This window comes from Salmo salar, chromosome 02 (assembly GCF_965601325.2).
Source record: "Salmo salar chromosome 02, fSalSal1, whole genome shotgun sequence".
Lineage (NCBI taxonomy): Eukaryota > Metazoa > Chordata > Actinopteri > Salmoniformes > Salmonidae > Salmo > Salmo salar.
The window spans coordinates 15,127,899-15,151,204 of NC_138292.1; the positions used below are offsets into that span (position 1 = coordinate 15,127,899).

Sequence of the window (23,306 nt, forward strand, 5' to 3'; positions counted from 1 at the left end):
TGCATAGCAATGATAGGAGAGACCATGTGAGGATATGACAGAGCCAAGTGACTTGGTGTATAGCGAGAATAGGAGAGGGCCTAGAACACTTAGGTTGGAGTCATTAAAACTCATTTTTCAACCACTCCACACATTTCTTGTTAACAAACTATAGTTTTGGCAAGTTGGTTAGGACATCTACTTTGTGCATGACACAAGTCATCTTTCCAACAATTGTTTATTGTGTGATTGTAATCTGTTAATTGTTTATTGTAATCTTTCCAACAATTGGCTGTGTGTGTTGATGGCAGGTCCAGATTGGTGTGTGTAGTTGGCAGGTTCAGATTGGTGTGTGTAGTTGGTAGGTTCAGATTGGTGTGTGTGTGTGTGTGTGTGTGTGTGTGTGTGTGAGTGTGTGTGTGTGTGAGTGTGTGTGTGTGTGTGTGTGTGTTTGTGTGTGTGTGTTTTCAACCACTCCATAAATTTCTTGTTAACAAACTATAGTTTTGGCAAGTCGGTTAGGACATCTACTTTGTGCATGACACAAGTAATCTTTCCAACAATTGTTTATAGACAGATTATTTCACTTATAATTCAATGTATCACAATTCCAGTGGGTCAGAAGTTTACATACACTAAGTTGACTGTGCCTTTAAACAGCTTGGAAAATTCCAGAAAATGATGTCATGGCTTTAGAAGCTTCTGATAGGCTAATTGACATCATTTGAGTCAATTGGAGGTGTACCTGTGGAAGTATTTCAAGGCCTACCTTCAAACTCAGTGCCTCTTTGCTTGACATCATGGGAAAATCAGCCAAGACCTCAGAAAAAAATGTGTAGACCTCCACAAGTCTGGTTCATCCTTGGGAGCAATTTCCAAATGCCTGAAGGTACCACATTCATCTGTACAAACAATAGTACGCAAGTATAAACACCATCATGCCGCTCAGGAAGGAGACGCATTCTGTCTCCTAGAGATGAACATACTTTGGTGCGAAAAGTGCAAATCAATCCAGAACAACAGCAAAGGGCCTTGTGAAGATGCTGGAGGAAAAAGGTACAAAGGTATCTATATCCACAGTAAAACGAGTACTATATCGACATAACCTGAAGGGCCGCTCAGCAAGGATGAAGCCACTGCTCCAAAACTGCCATAAAAAAGCCAGACTACGGTTTGCAACTGCACATGGGGACAAAGATTGTACTTTTTGGAGAAATGTCCTCTGGTCTGATGAAACAAAAATAGAACTGTTTGGCAATAATGACCATCGTTATGTTTGGAGGAAAAAGGGGCTTGCAAGCCGAAGAACACCATCCCAACCGTGAAGCACGGGGGTGGCAGCATCATGTTCCCAAGAACATGTTCCCAAGATGGCGTAGCAGTGCAGACGTGTTTTGGTCGTCCTCTCGTGTTCTTTTGTATTTTTTGTCCTTTTTTGTATACATTTCGATTTTTATTTTCAATCTCTTTCCATTTTAACTCAATTATACCTTCCGGTGACCTGCCTCGCCCAATGTGATACAGAACCGCTATTATTTAGAATTTTTAGACCTTATAGCAAGAGCCACCTAGCCATCAGAAGCTAACCAGCTAATTTGGCTACAAGCTATTTAGTCATTGTTAGCCACTGCTAGCGGCCTTTACCTTCTGCACAGATACCAGACCTTTTTTTTAGCTTGGATAATACTCACCAGCCTACCAGTATCGGACTGTCTCTCCACTACAACGCCGGATTCCTCCCGTAATCCCTGAACCATTACTCCTGATCTTCACAGCTAGCTAGCACCCACCGAGTTACCCAGTACCGAAGCTATCCCTGAGGCCCAACTCCCGGCCTGCTCAGTTGTTCACCCCAACCCCACCCAAACACGGCTAGAACCCACTACTCCACCGGATCCTTGCCATAAGCTCTGGACCTTGGCACCGGATCACCGCTGCTACCGAGTGGCTATAGTGGCTAACGCCCCATGCCCTGAAGCTAGCACCAGGTAGCCATGAGCCAGGCGCATCCCCCGGCTAGCAAACTAAATTACTACATCTACAATACCTCTTTCACCATCTGGCTTGGATCCTTTGTCAACACGGCGCCCCGCCGCGCCACCACGACTGGTCTGCCGATGAATACTCCATCCGCTGTGCCTCCAACTGGCCTCCGTCGGACGTCGGAGCAGACGCTACTAGCCCCGGGCTACTAACTTTAAGCGCCGTGTCGCCCGCGTGCTAGCGTAGTAGCGACTACTCCGCGGCCTCCCTGTTCCATCTACCGCTGTCCCCTGGACCCTATGATCACTTGGCTACATAGCTGATGCCTGCTGGACTGTCCATTAATCACGGTACTCCATTCTGTTTATTATTTATCTGTCGGCCCCAGCTGCGAACTCAGGCTGTGTGTGTAGTTAACCGACCCTCTCTGTCCAGTCATCGCCATTTTGCCTGTTGTTGTTGTTTTAGCTGATCAGCTGTTGTCTCACCTGTTGTTGTCTAGCTAGCTCTCCCAATCAACACCTGTGATTACTTTATGCCTCGCTGTATGTCTCTCTCAAATGTCAATATGCCTTGTATACTGTTGCTTAGGTTAGTTATTGTTTTAGTTTACAATGAAGCCCCTAGTTCCACTCATCATACCTCTGTTACCTCCTTTGTCCCACCTCCCACACATGCGATGACCTCACCCATTATAACCTGCATGTCCAGAGATACAACCTCTCTTATCATCACTCAGTGCCTGGGCTTACCTCCGCTGTACCCGCACCCCACCATACCCCTGTCTGCACATTATGCCCTGAATCTATTCTACCACGCCCAGGAATACGATCCTTTTATTATTTGTCCCCAACGCTCTAGGCGACCAGTTTTGATAGCCTTTAGCCGTACCCTCATCCTACTCCTCCTCTGTTCCTCGGGTGATGTGAAGGTAAACCCAGGCCCTGCATGTCCCCAGGCACCCTCATTTGTTGACTTCTGTGATCGAAAAAGCCTTGGTTTCATGCATGTCAACATCAGAAGCCTCCTCCCTAAGTTTGTTTTACTCACTGCTTTAGCACACTCTGCCAACCCTGATGTCCTTGCCGTGTCTGAATCCTGGCTTAGGAAGGCCACCAAAAATTCTGAGATTTCCATACCCAACTACAACATTTTTCCTCAAGATAGAACTGCCAAAGGGGGAGGAGTTAGGCTGCAAAGTTCTGTCATGCTGTCCAGGTATATACCCAAACAGTTCGAACTTCTAATTTTAAAAATTAATCTCTCCAGAAATAAGTCTCTCACTGTTGCCGCCTGCTATTGACCCCCCCTCCGCTCCCAGCTGTGCCCTGGACACCATTTGTGAATTGATCGCCCCCCATCTAGCCTCCAGAGTTCGTTCTGTTAGGTGACCTAAACTGGGATATGCTTAACACACCGGCAGTCCTACAATTTAAGCTAGATGCCCTCAATCTAACACAAATCATCAAGGAACCCACCAGGTACAACCCCAAATCTGTAAACATGGGCACCCTCATAGACGTTATCCTGACCAACTTGCCCTCCAAAAACACCTCCGTTGTTTTCAATCAGGATCTCAGCGATCACTGCCTCATTGCCTGTATCCGTTATGGGTCCGCGGTCAAACGACCACCCCTGATCACTGTCAAACGCTCCCTAAAACACTTCTGCGAGCAGGCCTTTCTAATAGACCTGGCCTGGGTATCCTGGAAGGATATTGACCTCATCCCGTCAGTCGAGGATGCCTGGTCATTCTTTAAAAGTAATTTCCTCACCATCTTAGATAAGCATGCCCCGTTCAAAAAATGCAGAACTAAGAACAGATATAGCCCTTGGTTCACTCCAGACCTGACTGCCCTTGACCAGCACAAAAACATCCTGTGGCGGACTGCAATAGCATCGAATAGTCCCTGTGATATGCAACTGTTCAGGGAATTCAGGAACCAATACACGCAGTCAGTCAGGAAAGCAAAGGCTAGCATTTTCAAGCAGAAATTTGCTTCCTGTAGCTCTAACTCCAAAAAGTTTTGGGACACTATAAAGTCCATGGAGAACAAGAGCACCTCCTCCCAGCTGCCCACTGCACTGAGGCTAGGTAACACGGTCACCACTGATAAATCCATGATAATATAACATTTCAATAAGCATTTCTCTACGGCTGGCCATGCCTTCCTCCTGGCTACTCCAACCCCGGCCAACAGCTCCGCCCCCCCCTGCAGCTACTCGCCCAAGCCTCCCTAGCTTCTCCTTCACCCAAATCCAGATAGCAGATGTTCTGAAAGAGCTGCAAAACCTGGACCCGTACAAATCAGCTGGGTTAGACAATCTACACTCTCTCTTTCTAAAACTATCCGCTGCCATTGTTGCAACCCCTATTACCAGTCTGTTCAACCTCTTTTTCGTATCGTCCGAGATCCCTAAAGATTGGAAAGCTTCCGCGGTCGTCCCCCTCTTCAAAGGGGGTGACACCCTAGACCCAAACTGTTACAGACCTATTTCCATCCTGCCCTGCCTATCCAAAGTCTTCGAAAGCCAAGTTAATAAACAGGTCACTGACGATTTCGAATCCCACCGTACCTTCTCCGCTGTGCAATCCGGTTTCCGAGCTGGTTACGGGTGCACCTCAGCCACGCTCAAGGTACTAAATTATATCATAACCGCCATCGATAAAAGACAGTACTGTGCAGCCGTCTTCATCGACCTGGCCAAGGCTTTCGACTCTGTCAATCACCGTATTCTTATCGGCAGACTCAATAACCTTGGTTTTTCTAGCGACTGCCTCGCCTGGTTCACCAACTACTTTGCAGACAGAGTTCAGTGTGTCAAATCGGAGTGCATGTTGTCCGGACCTCTGGCAGTCTCTATGGGGGTACCACAGGGTTCAATTCTCGGGCCGACTCTTTTCTCTGTATATATCAATGATGTCGCGCTTGCTGCGGGCGATTCCCAGATCTACCTCTACGCAGACGACACCATTCTGTATACTTCTGGCCCTTCCTTGGACACTGTGCTAACTAACCTCCAAACGAGCTTCAATGCCATACAACACTCCTTCCGTGGCCTCCAACTGCTCTTAAACACTAGTAAAACCAAATGCATGCTTTTCAAACGTTCGCTGCCTGCACCCGCCCACCCGACTAGCATCACCACCCTGGACGGTTCCGACCTAGAATATGTGGACCACTACAAATACCTAGGTGTCTGGCTAGACTGTAAACTCTCCTTCCAGACTCATATTAAACATCTCCAATCCAAAATCAAATCTAGAATCGGCTTTCTATTTCGCAACAAAGCCTCCTTCGCTCACGCCGCCAAACTTACCCTAGTAAAACTGACTATCCTACCGATCCTCGACTTCAGCGATGTCATCTACAAAATAGCTTTCAATACTCTACTCAACAAACTGGATGCAGTCTATCACAGTGCCATCCGTTTTGTTACCAAATCACCTTATACCACCCACCACTGCGAGCTGTATGTTCTAGTCGGCTGGCCCTCGCTACATATTCGTTGCCATACCCACTGGCTCCAGGTCATCTATAAGACTATGCTTGGTAATGCTCCACCTTATCTCAGTTCACTGGTCACGATAACAACACTCACCCATAGCACACGTTCCAGCAGGTATATCTCACTGATCATCCCCAAAGCCAACACCTCATTTGGCCGCCTTTCATTCCAGTTCTCTGCTGCCAGTGACTGGAACGAATTGCAAAAATCGCTGAAGTTGGAGACTTTTATTTCCCTCACCAACTTTAAACATCAGTTATCTGAGCAGCTAACCGATCGCTGCAGCTGTACATAGCCCATCTGTACATTGCCCACCCTATCGACCTACCTCATCCCCTTACTGTTTTTATTTTATTTACTTTTCTGCTCTTTTTGCACACCAGTATCTCTACATGCACATCTTCATATGCTCATTTATCACTCCAGTGTTAATCTGCTAAATTGTAATTATTTGCTCTTATGGCCTATTTATTGCCTACCTCCTCATGCCTTTTGCACACACTGTATATAGACTTTCTTTTTTCTACTGTATCATTGACTTGTTTGTTTACTCCATGTGTAACTCTGTGTTGTCTGTGTCACACTGCTTTGCTTTATCTTGGCCAGGTCGCAGTTGTAAATGAGAACTTGTTCTCAACTTGCCTACCTGGTTAAATAAAGGTAAAATAAAAATGTTGTGGGGGTGCTTTGCTGCAGGAGGGACTGGTGCACTTCACAAAATAGATGGCTTCATGAGGAGGGAAAATGATGTGGATATATTGAAGCAACATCTCAAGACATCAGTCAGGAAGTTAAAGCTTGGTCGCAAATGGGGTCTTCCAAATGGACAATGACCCCAAGCATACTTCCAAAGTTGTGGCAAAATGGCTTAAGGACAACAAAGTCAAGGTATTGGAGTGGCCATCACAAAGCCCTGACCTCAATCCTATAGAAAATGTGTGGGCAGAACTGAAAAAGCATGTGCGAGCAAGGAGGCCTACAAACCTGAATCAGTTACACCAGCTCTGTCAGGAGGAATGGGCCAAAATTCACCCAACTTATTGTGGGAAGCTTGTGGAAGGCTACCCGAAACGTTTGACCCAAGTTAAACAATTTAAAGGCATTGCTACCAAATACTAATTGAGTGTATGTAAACTTCTGACCCACTGGGAATGTCATGAAAGAAATAAAAGCTGAAATAAATAATTCTCTCTACTATTATTCTTACATTTCACATTCTTAAAATAAAGTGGTGATCCTAACTGACCTAACACAGGGAATTTTTACTAGGATTAAATGTCACGAATTGTGAAAAACTGAGTTTAAATGTATTTGTAAACTTCCGACTTCAACTGTACGAAGAAAACGATATAAACACGGGACAGGACGGGACAAAGACAAAAACACACATCCGACTTGGATTAGATTGGTGTGTGTAGTGATGGTAGGTCCAGATGGGTGTGTGTGAGTGATGGTAGGTCCAGATTAATACATTCATCTGTATAGGTACACAGTCGTGCCCAAAAGTTTTGAGAATGACACAAATATTAATTTTCACAAAGTTTGCTGCTTCAGTGTCTTTAAATATTTTTTCAGATGTTACTACTACTGAAGTATAATTACAAGCATTTCATAAGTGTCAAAGGCTTTTATTGACAATTACATGAAGTTGATGCAAAGAGTCAATATTTGCAGTGTTGACCCTTCTTTTTCAAGACCTCTGCAATCTGCCCTGGCATGCTGTCAATTAACTTCTGGGCCACATCCTGACTGATGGCAGCCCATTCTTGCATAATCAATGCTTGGAGTTTGTCAGAATTTGTGGGTTTTTGTTTGTCCACCCGCCTCTTGAGGATTGACCACAAGTTCTCAATGGTTTTAAGGTCTGGGGAGTTTCCTGGCCATGGACCCAAAATATCAATGTGGAAATGTTTTTTTTTTGGTCAGTTCATTTGCATGGCAAAGAGGGACTTTGCAATTTAATTGCAATTCATCTGATCACTCTTCATAACATTCTGGAGTATATGCAAATTGCCATCATACAAACTGAGGCAGCAGATTTTGTGAAAATTAATATTTGTGTAATTCTCAAAACTTTTGGCCACGACTGTAGTATAGGTGTACCCATAAATCCCACTTTCATCTTTTAGATAAATACAAAAAAAATCACTTTCTTCTGATTTAATGTTTCAACTAATTCATCTGGTTGTTGTGTTCTTAACCTTTTTAAATTCTAAACCAATTAGATATTTTGTTGACAGTTACGTGTAAGTTCCCACTAGTGGACAATTTCAAGCTGCAAAAAACATTTGGTGTTGAGGTTAGCCTCCACATAGACACATTTTTCAAATATTTGTAGTACCTCTCAGATAATTGTACATAAAGTATGATCACTTAAGAGGTTAATGTGCTGCTATGTGCACATGATAGCATATTTCAAGAGCATACATTACTATTTCCTGCCCATTTAAAATGTGTTTTCTTATGCTGGCAGTTGTGCCTGCATGTCACAGTCAAACAGTAGCAACATCATTTGGTGAACTTCAACCATATAGAGTTCAGGCATTCAAAGCTTATATTTTTAAATGCATTTTGTCTTATTTTACTGTTACATTAACCTTGCATTGTTAGACATAGATGCCATTTTTGTAAATGTTACATTTATCTCAGGTGGGCTTAAAGGGTACAGTAGCACAAAAAGCAGTCTCTCTATACAGAATGTAAATTACAAAAAATGTATATTGTTCAATATAATCAATACTAACTTTGCCTAATATTGTAGTCAATTGTGTATATTTATACCCAAAACCATTGGTTTCCAAATATTTTATGAGTAGACTTTGCTATTTTGTCTTTTTCACCACTGTTCCTATTAAGCCCAGTATGCTCCTATTAAGCCCGGTATGCTCCTATTAAGCCCAGTATGCATTGAAACACAGTATGCATTGAAACACATGGGGATAGGGTGTTGATATCTCTAATATTCAATGAACATGAGCATAGATATGTTTTTTGTCCAGATTTAAGTTGATTAAAACACACAAACTACAGTTTTGCATATTGTGCATCTAGCCATGTTGCCTTTACCAAGATTAGGAACAATTAGAAACCTTTGACGTTCTCTCCAAGACGTTTGGGGTGGATGGGTAGTCGTTGATGCAGAGAGAGAGAAGAGTAAGATCAGGGTTGAGGGTTATCAGGGATAGAAGACCTGCAAGTGGTGGACAAAAATGATAACAAATGAGGGACTAGAAGATGACTATTGGGCGACTACTCATGCATTTTCGGGTGGGGGCATTGTCATTTTGTTGTCTTTCATTCATCCAGGTGAATCTGTTTTTTGGTCCACCACCTGTACCTTTTTAATACATAGTAGAGAGGGAGAGTTGAAACAGTCTTCAGATAGACTTTAGGAAGACAAGTTGGACTAATTTAACAAGAATAGCAGTACAGCAAATGTCAGATTTCAGACGTTCATTGAAAGTTGTGTGTGTTATGAGTGCTACTACCATGATGAATAGCAATAATACGTTTATTTTATGGGAGATTAATATAATCAAATTTTACATAAGAAATGTCAGTTTTGAACATTTTGAAATTAATTAAAATATATTATTTAAGAGGTGGGTTTATTTGGAACACCCATGGCTTAAAGGGTACACTTGATACCCATTAAGCCCACTCCGGACTTTGCACATATTTTATAAATATTTGTATGTATTATAATATAATGTATGTCAAGTTATAAAACTTCACATAAGAGATGAATCTTTCATGTTATCTCCAGTTTTTGTATAAAATTAGGGCAGTATATGTTAGAAATATCTGAACTTAGATTTTGGTGGGCTTAATAGGTACACTTACCCTAGTTTATCTAGCAGGAGGGGAATACCATTACCAGGATATAGGTGGTGAATACCATTACCAGGTCCTCTTTAGATACAGTGCCTTCAGAAAGTATTCATACCCCTTGACTTAGTCTACATTTTGATGTGTTACAGCCTGAATTAAAAATATTTTAATACATCATAATGACAAAGTGAAAACATGTTTTTAGAGATTTTTGCCAATTTATTGACAATGGAATACAGAAATATCTATTATTTTGAACAAAAATGTTAACACAACATGCAACAATTTCTAAGATTTTACTAAGTTACAGTTCATAGAAGGAAATCAGTCAATTGAAATAAATTCATTAGGCCCTAATCTATGGATTTGACATGACTGGGCAGGGGCGGAGCCATGAGTGGGCATGGGAGGGCATAGGCCCACCTACTTGGGAGCCAGGCCCTGCCAATCGGAATGAGTTTTTCCCCACAAAAGGGATTTATTACAGACAGAAATACTCCCCAGCACTCAAAACGTTTCAGCTTTTCATTTAGAATTCATTAAAACAAAATTCTAAAAACAGAATTTCACTTTGATATTATGGGGTATGTGTGTTGGATACAAAATCTTAATTTAATACATTTTCTAATTCAGGCTGTATCACAACAAAATGTGAAAAAGTCAAGGGGTGTGAGTACTTTCTGAAGGCACTGTATATGGAAGTGTATTAAGGCATCGGAGGAGGTACAGACATCAGCTCGCCTTTTCACAGATGTGCTCTACCTGTGTTGACCATCTTAGATTTCCTTGGAATGCACTTGGATAAGAGTGTCTGTCTCTCTGGATAAGAGCGTCTGTCTCTCTGGATAAGAGCGTCTCTCTGGATAATAGCGTCTCTCTGGATAAGAGCGTCTGCTATAAATAACCAAAACGTTGATGGAAAAACTAATGAACAACAGGCCTCAATCCAACCTGTGTGAATGTTTTGATGCTGTCTTACAGGTCAGTGCTGACGTACTCCCGCATCGGGGGCCACGTGAAGACGTTGACCTTCTGTCAGGGGTCACACTACCTGGCTGCTGCCTCAGACAACGGTTCCATCCAGCTCCTGGCCATCGAGGCCAACAAGCCCCCCAAATCACCCAAAGTGAACCCCTTTCAGACCAGGTATGTACTATCCATCATGGGTTGATCGAGCAGAAAGTTGGTTTCATTTACTGTAGTTGATATAATTATTATTATTATTTATTGGATTTATATAACGCTTTTCTACCAACTGAGGTTCACAAAGCACTTTACATAGTAGGGGGAAACTCACCTCATCCACCACCAATGAACTTGCAGTATCATGAAGTTATCATGATCATGCAGTAGATACTGCAGTATCATGTAGTTATCATTATCATGCAGTAAATACTGCATTATCATGATCATGCAGTAAATACTGCAGTATCATGAAGTTATCATGATCATGCAGTAGATACTGCAGTATCATGTAGTTACCATTATCATGCAGTAAATACTGCAGTATCATGTAGTTATCATGATCATGCAGTAGATACTGCAGTATCATTTTGATGCCACAATGTAATAATGAGTTACTCCACATTTAACTGTTATATCGACTGTCCTCTCAGGTTCCTGGACCAGAAGGATGACGGCTGCGTGGTGGACATCCACCATTTTAATTCTGGAGCCCAGTCTGTGCTGGCCTACGCCACGGTGAACGGCTCCCTGGTGGGCTGGGACCTGCGCTCCAACTCCAACGCCTGGACCCTCCGCCACGACCTCCGCCTGGGCCTCATCACCTCCTTCACCGTGGACATGCACCAGTGCTGGCTCTGCCTGGGTACGTGGGTGTTGGTGTGAGCACGTGGGTGGATGTGGGTTGTGTGGTGCATGTTGCGTGTATAAAAAATGTAAATGGATTTCGTCTGAAAACTGCATTGAAAACGTAACTTAAACAGAGTTGTGACTTATCTGACATCCACTTATCAGGAGTCTACTGAATCCTATTCTGTTTCGTCCACACACAGGTACAAGCAACGGCACTATGGCATGCTGGGACATGCGGTTCCAGCTCCCCATCTCAAACCACTCCCACCCTGCCCGAGCACGAATCAGACGGCTGCTCATGCACCCGCTCTACCAATCCTCCGTCATTGCTGGTGAGACTAGATGTCATCATATTTTTTATCTTTATTAACGAAACCTTTCTTTGAGGGGCAAATCAAACTATTATTTGTGTGTTTTGTTGCTGTTTTGTAGCGGTCCAGGGCAACAATGAGGTATCCATGTGGGACATGGAGACGGGGGACAGGAAGTTCACGTTGTGGGCCAGCTCTGCTCCCCCTCTCTCAGAGATGCAGCCGTCCCCCCACAGTGTCCATGGGATCTACTGCAGCCCTGCAGACGGGAACCCCCTCCTCCTCACAGCTGGCTCCGACATGAGAATCAGGTATGTTTGCTATACTCTCCACTGGACTAACCGTGCTTCTGATATATTTAACCCAGTTCTGACCATGTATGTTTGCTATACTCTCCACTGGACTAACTGTCCTTCTGATATATTTAACCCAGTTCTGACCATGTATGTTTGCTATACTCTCCACTGGACTAACCATCCTTCTGATATATTTAACCCAGTTCTGACCATGTATGTTTGCTATACTCTCCACTGGACTAACCATCCTTCTGATATATTTAACCCAGTTCTGACCATGTATGTTTGCTATACTCTCCACTGGACTAACCATCCTTCTGATATATTTAACCCAGTTCTGACCATGTATGTTTGCTATACTCTCCACTGGACTAACCATCCTTCTGATATATTTAACCCAGTTCTGACCATGTATGTTTGCTATACTCTCCACTGGACTAACCATCCTTCTGATATATTTAACCCAGTTCTGACCATGTATGTTTGCTATACTCTCCACTGGACTAACCATCCTTCTGATATATTTAACCCAGTTCTGACCATGTATGTTTGCTATACTCTCCACTGGACTAACCATCCTTCTGATATATTTAACCCAGTTCTGACCATGTATGTTTGCTATACTCTCCACTGGACTAACCATCCTTCTGATATATTTAACCCAGTTCTGACCATGTATGTTTGCCGGATGACATTTAAGTTTGTGTTTGACAATTTGGCTTAGCCAAGAAGTGTGTTGGATGGTGTTAGCTTGTTTGTTTTGTCAGTCAAGTCTTATTTCTATACTGTGTTCTGTGTTATTACCAGGTTCTGGGACTTGGCTTACCCAGAGAGGTCCTACATTGTGGCAGGTGGAGCCAATGAACTGCTGCACTGTCCCTCAGTCCTCTACAGCCGCAAGATCATCGAGGGCACCGAGGTTGTACAGGTATGCCCTGATAGGACGGTGGCAGTGTATTCAGTGTATTCCTCTAAGCACCTGGTCCTACAATGAGATGTTCAATACATCATTTCTGGGAGAGCAATTTATTTGCAGCGTTATAAACATGTATGAATAAGAAACCACAAGACAGGTAGAGATTGACCTACATTCCCTGTCCTGTCAGGAGATCCACAGCAAACAGAAGAGTGGAGCCACAGAGGACGCCCCCCGCAGGGGCCCAGAGTCCCTCCCCGTGGGCCACCATGACATCATCACTGACATCGCCACTTTCCAGACCACACAGGGCTTCATCGTCACTTCGTCCAGAGACGGCATTGTCAAAGTCTGGAAATAAACTGCCCCTTTCAGGCCCTCCCACTCTCGCTGACACACACACACACACACACACACACACACACACACACACACACACACACACACACACACACACACACACACACACACACACACACACACACCCAACCAACCATACACTCTAGTCCTCAACTTCTTCACCCCAGAGTTTTGATCTATGTTGTAGACTTTTGTACATAGTATATTTGAAAGCTAATTAATATAAGAGAAGCTTCTGGAAATCCTGTCGCAAAATACGAGTAGATGTTAACCCTTTGTTTGTAATGACATTCACTGAAGTCACAATTATGCAATGCCTGATATCTGTTGATGTTAAACTGCTCAAAAGCAACTGTTCAAGAAGTGTCAATAAAGTTTGGTATGATGAATGAACCCTTTATGAACTGCTATTATGAACTCTATAGTTTTTAGTGTTTATTGAGCGCTATAGGCTTCTCTCAAAGTTGTAACGTTAACAAACCAGGCCATGACCAGGACTGAAACCAACCCTTGGCATGAACAGTGTCCACATTCTCAAACCATAGCTGTTATCGATGACAACTGTCGCAAGTTTAATTTGTATATCAAAACACAACAGCAAATCCATTCAGGGCAGGATTAATGCAGGGACTTACCGGGGCTGAAGCCCCTGGACCCAGGCCCATAGGGGACCCAATAGGGAGCAAAAATAATAAGGAAATACGAACAGTATATATTATATATTTTTATTTTTTATTTTTATTGCAACAGCTAACCATGGGATGATTCAGGGGCCCGCTCTCAAGGAGTGTAGACAGCCTGCTGCCGCTCTGCTAATCGTCAAATGAGGGGAGGGGAGGAGGTAGGGGGCCCTGCCTTGATTGGGTAACTGACTAATACAATTTTTTTAAATGCATAATAAATAAATGTAACTGGTCAACTGTGTGAGTCGGGCTGGGCCCAAGAGGCAATACAAATACATTTTTTTTAATCTTTTTTTTTTTAATCCAGCACAGGAGCCCACACCAACATAGTGTTTTATAGGGGTGTTAGGCCACCACGAGCTGCCAGAACAGCTTCAATGGCCTTGGCATAGATTCTAGAAGTGGACCTAAACCATGCCAGGAAAATGCATCCCACACCATAACATATACTTTGTATCCCTCATTTACTCAAGTTTTTCCTTTATTTGGGCAGCTACTGGTATGCCTACAGTCAGAAGGGCACAATTTGGGCAGCATATGCACCAAATATAGGTTACAGCTTGTTTCGTTGTGGCCATAGACATATAACCCATAGAAGAATTTTGGAATCTCTTACCGTGGCAATTTGATGTTAAACTCATGGGTACTAGCAATGGCTGCCAGTCCTGATTTGAATGGGAACAGTCATCTATGGATTATATTTATATGGTAGGTTGCTGCTGTAGGTTTGCCTTATGCAGATTAAAAAATAATATAGCGGGAAAAACGTACAGTTTGGAAAGCAAATGCATACACCTGAAGAAGACTAATCAGCCTGTAAAACCAATATAAATAAATAATAAACTCCCAATTTTTTGTGAACATCAGCACTGTTTTAAGAAGTAGCTCATCTTGAGATAGCCGATGCACTCGTCATCGTGGCAATAGCCTATCACCGTGAGTAGCCCATGGCTTCATCTTCATCATTAGGTGAGTCAGTGTGCAACTGGAAATTGTATTTAGTAACTTACTGTATGTATAAATACACATGTATTTCCTTCTAATATTGAACATATCTGTGTGTCTCTTCATTGGCCTGGGCTATTGTTATGATTTCTTAATCTGGCCCAGTATCCGTTCAGGATCTATATCAGTAGACTAAGGTCATAAGAGCATCAAAAATAAACTGACCGCTAAGGAATTTGTGCAGTTTTATTTTCAACACTTCAGCACCAAATGGTCAAGTTAGAGGAAACAGACACACAGTGCAACAAATGACATGTAGCCTGAATTTACATCTATGGTTAACATCCAAGCTCCAGAAGTTAACAGTGCATTGCCTGGTGCTTGGTTTGGTCGCTGTGATGATGGAAAATAGCCACAAGAGACAATACAGGTTATTTCATTGCTTTAAAGTCATTCTCACAAAAGCATCAGTGCCCTTATGTATGTTTGTTGCATGACTGCATGAGAGTCAGATCCGTTACTTAGGTCTGCTTGAACAGACTTGAATAAAATAGAGAAATATTCATACTTCTGTTCCAGTAATTTCCATTTTTACCCAAAAGTAAACTAAATGCTAAAGATAAGGTCTAGAGTTATTTACACAGACAGTGCTGCTTTTGATGTTCACACCTTGAATGAGAATTTGTTTGGCTGGTCAATTCACTCTAATCAGGGTTTTAGATGTGTGGAGTTCCTCCTCAGACAGAGGCCTTCGCAAGCCTCCTGCGTCTCGAAGCGGTTACCGTTGCCGCCACAGCCGCCATACCAGAAACGGGAGCACTTGCTCTGTGTCGTGTCAAAGTACCACTTCAGGGTGTAGTTCTCACAACCTCCCTTGTCCTGTTTGAAGAAACATGCATCTGGGGAAGAGGAGGGAGAGGTAACGGGGCAAAGGAGAGAAATGGGAGATAGAAAAAAGGGGATAGGATTCAGAAGAAAACAAAAGAAAGAGGGGAGAGGAAAGAGAGAGGGGAGAGGACAAAGCCAAAGGTTAAGACTCATGCCTTTTACACTATTGTACAGACCTGAGCCTGCTGTCTTTTTACATGTGTTATTGCATACGAAATTAGAGAGAGATGTGGTCCTTATCCTGGTTAAGAACTGTACTTTCCTCTGTCCTCAGGAGGGTTGTGTGATCTGTGAACACATAACATTAGAAGAAAATCTCTGGCGTAGTGCTGTGAATGATGACCTCGCAGCTGACATGACAACATGACAACTGACAAAAATGGCATCACAACTTTTGTCATTTCAATCCTGTAATTGCCATACTACTTAAAAAAGGTATATTACAGTCACTAATGTTAGGGGTTCAGCTCATTACAATTCTCTTGACTGAAAGCCTCCTGATTTGAGAATGCAAATAGAACAACTAGTGTTCTCTTCTCATGCAGCATGCATTATATGATTCAGCATTTGACAAACATCCCAACAGTCGTTGTCATTCAGGTTGTGGCTAACAGAGCTCTACATCTATGACCTCCACATGATGTTCAGTAGAGGTGGTAGCAGTAGAGGGCTGGGGGGACTTACTGGAAGTGCCACACGTCTCAAAGCATTAGTTTTCCGTTCTAAAACAGTTGGCGTTAGCGTCGCAACCGCCGTACCAAAAAGGCGAGCATGCACCGAGCGTTTTGTTAAAGTGCCATCGCTGGCCATAGTCCCCGCAGTTGGTGCCACTGTCGACATCCAACTTACAGTGGTCTGAAAGCAGAACAAGCGGGTTTGTAAACGGGGAAGGAAGACATGCAGTACGCGGTTGCAAACTGAGACTACTCATGCAGTGGGATACGAGGGAACACGTGAAGGAGAGAGAGAAATAGAAGTCGTGTTATAAATGTGGGGTTACTGATTACCATTAGAGTTTGTCTGTGGCCGGGGAGGTGAAGCGGCTCCATCTCCCCTGGAGAAGGCATGTATAGTGTCAACCTGGTCAAGAGCTATCTGAGTCGGAAATACACCAGTGTGCTCCAGGAACTCCTCCTCATCTGTGTACTCCAACTCCTCTTTCTCTTTCCACACCTCCCACTCTGCCTGTCCTTGTCCCTGCACGTGTTCCTGTCCCAGCATCAGCTCACACTTGAGTTTGAGATCGGCAGGAGGGTAGCTGTTCATTCCCTCTGAAATAGTGAGGGGGGAGTGAGAGGGTTAGGACACACAGTAGCACTGCCTTGGCAGCAGCTAATGGGGATCCCTAATAAATACAAATACAAATGTTAAAATGTATGATCTGTTCTGGCATAATTATCTCTCCTTCAAGAGACAACCAGATGAAGAAGCATGTTAGTGTTCCTTACTACTGAGGACCCTGAGGAAGGCTCTGAAGAAGCGCTGTGCGTAGCCTCTCTCCCACTCCTTCACATGCCACAGATGGAGCAGGTGCTGCTCTGACGGCGTGCTCGCCAACTCCTCCACCTGGGTGCTGTTGTAATGGTCGCCCACCGTGATCACAAACAGGGAAATACCCTGACACTTGGCCTTCTGGGAAGTGTAGGCCAGCTTGGCCTGGTCCCAGTGGGCTGTCTCGGCCCCCACCACAGCCAGCACCACTCTACTCTTCCTGGGCCTGGTGTCCTTGAGGAACACCTTGCTCAGAGCGTACTCCAGGGTCTGCCCCAGAGACGACACTCCTCCCTGCTGCTGCATGCTCCTCAGGTGTGTCTGTAGACCAATGTGGTTGTGGTACTTCTGCAGGTCAAACTCTACCTTAACGGCCTGGGAAGTCTGGGGGAGCAGAGAACCACTGGTCTGGAGAAGAGCCACCCTGGCCCGGCCGTCAGCCACGCTGGGTTTGGGGCTCCAGGCTACCTGCTTCACCACTGAGCCCAGAAGCTCCTGGACGCCAGCGTACTGGTCGGCCCGGATCTCCCTTGAACCGTCCACCACCAGGGTCAGGTCCATATCCACCACCAGGGGCCGCTGAGCGTCAGTAAAGTCACACTCCTGGGCTGGTTTACAGTGGTCTGATGGACACACAGAACCAGAGCTTAGAGATAGTAGTAGTACAGTAGTATCAGTAGTACTAGTGTAGTAGTAGTGTAGTAGTACAGTAGCATCAGTAGCAGTAGTACAGTAGCATCAGTAGCAGTACTACAGTAGTATAGTAATAGTAGTAGTACAGTAGCATCAGTAGTAGTATAGTAGCATCAGTAGAAGTACAGTAGTAATACAATTGGTAGTGCAGTAGCATCAGTAGTAGGAGGAGGAGTAGTACAGTAGCACCATCAGTAGTAGAAGTAGTACAGTAGCACCAGTAGTAGTACAGTAGCATCAGTAGTAGTACAGTAGCATCAGTAGTAGTAGTAGTGCAGTAGTACAGTAGCATCAGTAGTAGTAGTAGTACTACTGTAGTAGTAGTAGTGCAGTACAGTAGAATTAGTAGAAGTACAGTAGCATCAGCAGCAGTAGTAGTACAGTAGCATCAGCAGCAGTAGAAGTACAGTAGCATCAGTAGTAGTAGTAGTACTGTAGTAGTACAGTAGAATCAGTAATAGTAGTAGTAGTAGTAATAGTAGTACTGTAGTAGTACAGTAGCATCAGTAGTAGTACAGTAGCATCAGTAGTAGTAGTAGTACGGTAGTACAGTAGCATCAGTAGTAGTAGTAGTAGTAATAGTAGTACTGTAGTAGTAGTGCAGAAACATCATTAGTAGTAGTATTAGTAGTACAGTAGCATCAGTAGCAGTAGTAGGAGGAGTAGTACAATAGCAGCATCAGTAGTAGTAGCATCAGTAGTAGTAGTACAGTAGCATCAGTAGTAGTGTATTAGTAGTAGTGTAGTACAGTAGCATCAGTAGTAGTAATGTAGTAGTAGTAGTAGTACAGTAGCATCATTAGTAGTAGTAGTAGTGGTAGTAGTAGTACAGTAGCAGTGTATTAGTAGTAGTACAGTAGCTTTAGTAATAGTGTAGTAGTAGTAGAAAACTGTATTATATATGCCCAAGGGGATAATTGGTTCTACAGTAGAATTAACCATAAAAACAAGACATACATTGATACCAAATAAGACTATTTTATTTTGTCCCTGTGTGCTTACCGTAGCAGATGACGCAATTTTTGATTCTTGTCAGTACAGCATTTTGGTCCTGTGACCTATCCACCAGCCGAACAAGGATGAAGCTGCCCGTGTCATCAGCCTGCGCCACAACAAAACAAAAACACACATGGGCTGCATTTCAATTCTCCAGCCTTTCTGCTGCCCGTTCACTACCCCTTCCCAGAAAGCATCTGTTTGTAATTGTACCTCAAAAGCCCGTTGAACATCGGGGGAGTTCCTCATGGCGATGACAGCAGGAGCGATGTTCAGGGCCTTGAACTCCATGGCGGCCGTGACGATGGCAGCGCTGTCCACAGAGGGCCCGTTGGTGAAGAACACTGCCACCTTCCTCATCGTCAACGCTTTACGGGTTCGCTTGAAGACGTGGCGCCCCACAAAGCGCATGGCCTCCCCAAGATGGCGCCGGTTGGACGTTCGTTCCAGTGCAATGTTTTGGATGGCCTCCAACAACTCCTGCTTGCGTTGGTAGTCCTGGAATCGGATCAGGTACTTGGTGTTGGCACTATAGGATACCACGGCAACACGTGCACCTGTCGGGCAGTTGCTCTCGGCAATGGCAACGTCGTCCAATATGGAGAGGAGAGCGGAGCGCATCCTCTCGAACGTGGCAGGATCCACATCCTGTGACATATCCAGAGCAAAGACCAGCTCTGTGGGGTAGGCTGGGCATGCTGCCTGGCCTGGGGATAGAGTGAGAGGAAGGCAGAGAGGTACAGAGAGAGAGAGAAGGGGAGAGGAAGGCAGAGAGGTACAGAGAGAGAGAGAAGGGGAGAGGAAGGCAGAGAGGTACAGAGAGAGAGAGAAGGGGAGAGGAAGGCAGAGAGGTACAGAGAGAGAGAGAGAAGGGGAGAGGAAGGCAGAGAGGTACAGAGAGAGAGAGAAGGGGAGAGGAAGGCAGAGAGGTATAGAGAGAGAGAGAAGGGGAGAGGAAGGCAGAGAGGTACAGAGAGAGAGAGAGAAGGGGAGACGAAGGCAGAGAGGTACAGAGAGAGAGAGAGAAGGGGAGAGGAAGGCAGAGAGGTACAGAGAGAGAGAGAAGGGGAGAGGAAGGGAGAGAGGTACAGAGAGAGAGAGAAGGGGAGAGGAAGGGAGAGAGGTACAGAGAGAGAGAGAAGGGGAGAGGAAGGCAGAGAGGTACAGAGAGAGAGAGAGAAGGGGAGAGGAAGGCAGAGAGGTACAGAGAGAGAGAGAAGGGGAGAGGAAGGCAGAGAGGTATAGAGAGAGAGAGAAGGGGAGAGGAAGGCAGAGAGGTACAGAGAGAGAGAGAAGGGGAGAGGAAGGCAGAGAGGTACAGAGAGAGAGAGAGAAGGGGAGAGGAAGGCAGAGAGGTACAGAGAGAGAGAGAAGGGGAGAGGAAGGGAGAGAGGTACAGAGAGAGAGAGAAGGGGAGAGGAAGGGAGAGAGGTACAGAGCGAGAGAGAAGGGGAGAGGAAGGGAGAGAGGTACAGAGAGAGAGAGAAGGGGAGAGGAAGGGAGAGAGGTACAGAGAGAGAGAGAAGGGGAGAGGAAGGGAGCGAGGTACAGAGAGAGAGAGTAGGGGAGAGGAAGGGAGAGAGGTACAGAGAGAGAGAGAAGGGGAGAGGAGAGGAAGGGAGAGAGGTACAGAGAGAGAGAGAGAGAGAGAGAGAAGGGGAGAGGAAGGGAGAGAGGTACAGAGAGAGAGAGAGAAGGGGAGAGGAAGGCAGAGAGGTACAGAGAGAGAGAAGGGGAGAGGAAGGCAGAGAGGTATAGAGAGAGAGAGAAGGGGAGAGGAAGGCAGAGAGGTACAGAGAGAGAGAGAAGGGGAGAGGAAGGCAGAGAGGTACAGAGAGAGAGAAGGGGAGAGGAAGGCAGAGAGGTACAGAGAGAGAGAAGGGGAGAGGGAGAGAAGGGGAGAGGAAGGGAGAGAGGTACAGAGAGAGAGAAGGGGAGAGGGAGAGAAGGGGAGAGGAAGGGAGAGAGGTACAGAGAGAGAGAAGGGGAGAGGAAGAGAGAGACGGACAGAGAGAGAGAAGGGGAGAGGAAGAGAGAGACGGACAGAGAGAGGGCGTGAGGGGGGCAATGGTATTTTTAATGACAACCATTCATAACATCACTTTGCCAAGAGTTCTGGTTTGATTACACCAGAATCTACAGTCAAGTACATACATTTATTTGGACGATGAAGGGTTAATGGAGACATACCTTGAGAGCATGCTGTTTGGGGTAGAAAAATATCATAGTTTAGAGACAAAATTAGGAATGAATGAATCTTTGCTTATGAAAACATGACCTTACCAGCAATAAAGCAATTGACACAGCGGATCTTTTTATTACAAAAAATATAGAGTAGGAATACCAAGAGCTTACCACAGTTATCACGGATATAGGTGGTCAGCTGGCATTCCTAGGGAGACAAATACAATAACATGTTAAATAGCTCTCAAGATTCTCTATATAAAATGTTTTATAGTTAAATTGGAACTAAGATCAGACAGAATACACATACAGACATGGCTCTCTCTCCTGGTCTGCCTCTAGAGCCCTAGATAGGAATAGAGAATTAGTCATAAATCCACATGTAAACAGTCAATATCTTATCAATACTTCTACTGTAAAAACAACCAAAACTACAACTACTATTATTATTCACTTGAAACAAATAACAATAATAAAACAACTAATACATGGGATTTGTAAAGTTCCTTTTATAGATCCAAAAACGCAAATGATATACTAACAGTGTGTCCCAGTGGTCCAATGGATCCTGGATCTCCTGACTCTCCCGACCTGCCCGAGTTCCCCTGGTTTAATCACATCGTAACATATGGCCATTTTAACAGAAGATTTTATACATGTCAACACATATTAGTACCTGTGGCCCAAGCGAAAATCACAAGGTTTGAAGTACAACACCTGAGAATATAAGCAGTGTTAGAATCTCTATAATTGAGTCAGAGTGTCTATGTGTGAGTATATACAGTTCTGGAGGGTGACACTTTAGTCCCACGAAGATGGTTTGTAGATGTTCAATAACTGTCAACAACATATCAACTAACTATCCACTAACCCAAGCCCTTACCCTAACCCTTATTCTAAAACTAACCCTTACCCTAACCCTTATTCTAAAACTAACCCTTACCCTAACCCTTATTCTAAAACTAACCCTTACCCTAACCCTTATTCTAAAACTAACCCTTACCCTAACCCTTATTCTAAAACTAACCCTTACCCTAACCCTTATTCTAAAACTAACCCTTACCCTAACCCTTATTCTAAAACTAACCCTTACCCTAACCCTTATTCTAAAACTAACCCTTATCCTGACCCTTATTCTAAAACTAACCCTTACCCTAACCCTTATTCTAAAACTAACCCTTACCCTAACCCTTATTCTAAAACTAACCCTTACCCTAACCCTTATTCTAAAACTAACCCTTACCCTAACCCTTATTCTAAAACTAACCCTTACCCTAACCCTTATTCTAAAACTTACCCTAACCCTTATTCTAAAACTAACCCTAACCCTTATTCTAAAACTAACCCTTACCCTAACCCTTATTCTAAAATAACCCTTACCCTAACCCTTATTCTAAAACTAACCCTAACCCTAACCCTAATTCTAAAACTAACCCTTACCCTAACCCTTATTCTAAAACTAACCCTTACCCTAACCCTTATTCTAAAACTAACCCTTACCCTAACCCTTATTCTAAAACTAACCCTTACCCTAACCCTTATTCTAAAACTTACCCTAACCCTTATTCTAAAACTAACCCTAACCCTTATTCTAAAACTAACCCTTACCCTAACCCTTATTCTAAAATAACCCTTACCCTAACCCTTATTCTAAAACTAACCCTAACCCTAACCCTTATTCTAAAACTAACCCTTACCCTAACCCTAATTCTAAAACTAACCCTAACCCTTATTCTAAAACTAACCCTTAGCCTAACCCTTATTCTAAAACTAACCCTTACCCTAACCCTAACCCTTATTCTAAAACTAACCCTTACCCTAACCCTATATCAAAACCTAACCCTAACCCTTATTCTAAAACTAACCCTTACCCTAACCCTATATCAAAACCTAACCCTTACCCTAACCCTTATTCTAAAACTAACCCTTACCCTAACCCTATATCAAAACCTAACCCTAACCCTTATTCTAAAACTAACCCTTACCCTAACCCTATATCAAAACCTAACCCTTACCCTAACCCTTATTCTAAAACTAACCCTTACCCTAACCCTATATCAAAACCTAACCCTAACCCTTATTCTAAAACTAACCCTTACCCTAACCCTATATCAAAACCTAACCCTTACCCTAACCCTTATTCTAAAACTAACCCTTACCCTAACCCTTATTCTAAAACGAACCCTTACCCTAACCCTATATCAAAACCTAACCCTAACCCTTATTCTAAAACTAACCCTTACCCTACCCTAACCCTTATTCTAAAACTAACCCTTATTCTAACCCTTATTCTAACCCTTATTCTAAAACTAACCCTTACCCTAACCCTTATTCTAAAACTAACCCTTACCCTAACCCTATATCAAAACCTAACCCTAACCCTTATTCTAAAACTAACCCTTACCCTACCCTAACCCTTATTCTA

General features: G+C 43.8%; 2 protein-coding genes across 4 annotated transcripts in view; one reads left to right on the forward strand and one right to left on the reverse strand.

The window, feature by feature from the left end:
* The window catches only part of LOC106585470 (phosphoinositide 3-kinase regulatory subunit 4), a 28,967-nt gene extending 15,573 nt beyond the window's left edge, over nucleotides 1-13,394 (forward strand). Inside the window, exons 14-19 of the mRNA XM_082960164.1 lie at nucleotides 10,285-10,449; nucleotides 10,920-11,131; nucleotides 11,319-11,450; nucleotides 11,551-11,740; nucleotides 12,533-12,653; nucleotides 12,832-13,394. Coding sequence (XP_082816290.1) covers nucleotides 10,285-10,449; nucleotides 10,920-11,131; nucleotides 11,319-11,450; nucleotides 11,551-11,740; nucleotides 12,533-12,653; nucleotides 12,832-13,002 — 991 coding nt within the window. The 3' untranslated portion in view covers nucleotides 13,003-13,394. The remainder of the gene's footprint in view (nucleotides 1-10,284; nucleotides 10,450-10,919; nucleotides 11,132-11,318; nucleotides 11,451-11,550; nucleotides 11,741-12,532; nucleotides 12,654-12,831) is intronic.
* Nucleotides 13,395-14,861: 1,467 nt separating this feature from the next.
* Nucleotides 14,862-23,306, reverse strand: part of LOC106585544 (collagen alpha-6(VI) chain) — a 42,999-nt gene continuing 34,554 nt past the window's right edge. For 2 of the 3 annotated variants that reach the window (XM_082960160.1, XM_082960159.1), the window contains exons 30-38: nucleotides 21,424-21,486; nucleotides 21,192-21,227; nucleotides 21,053-21,089; nucleotides 20,888-20,899; nucleotides 18,911-19,404; nucleotides 18,704-18,803; nucleotides 16,966-17,631; nucleotides 16,525-16,788; nucleotides 14,862-15,528 (exon numbers count right to left, since the gene is read on the reverse strand). In XM_082960160.1, the coding sequence (XP_082816286.1) occupies nucleotides 15,338-15,528; nucleotides 16,525-16,788; nucleotides 16,966-17,631; nucleotides 18,704-18,803; nucleotides 18,911-19,404; nucleotides 20,888-20,899; nucleotides 21,053-21,089; nucleotides 21,192-21,227; nucleotides 21,424-21,486 (1,863 nt within the window). In that variant the 3' untranslated portion in view covers nucleotides 14,862-15,337. The other variant, XM_082960162.1, reaches the window with a different exon arrangement.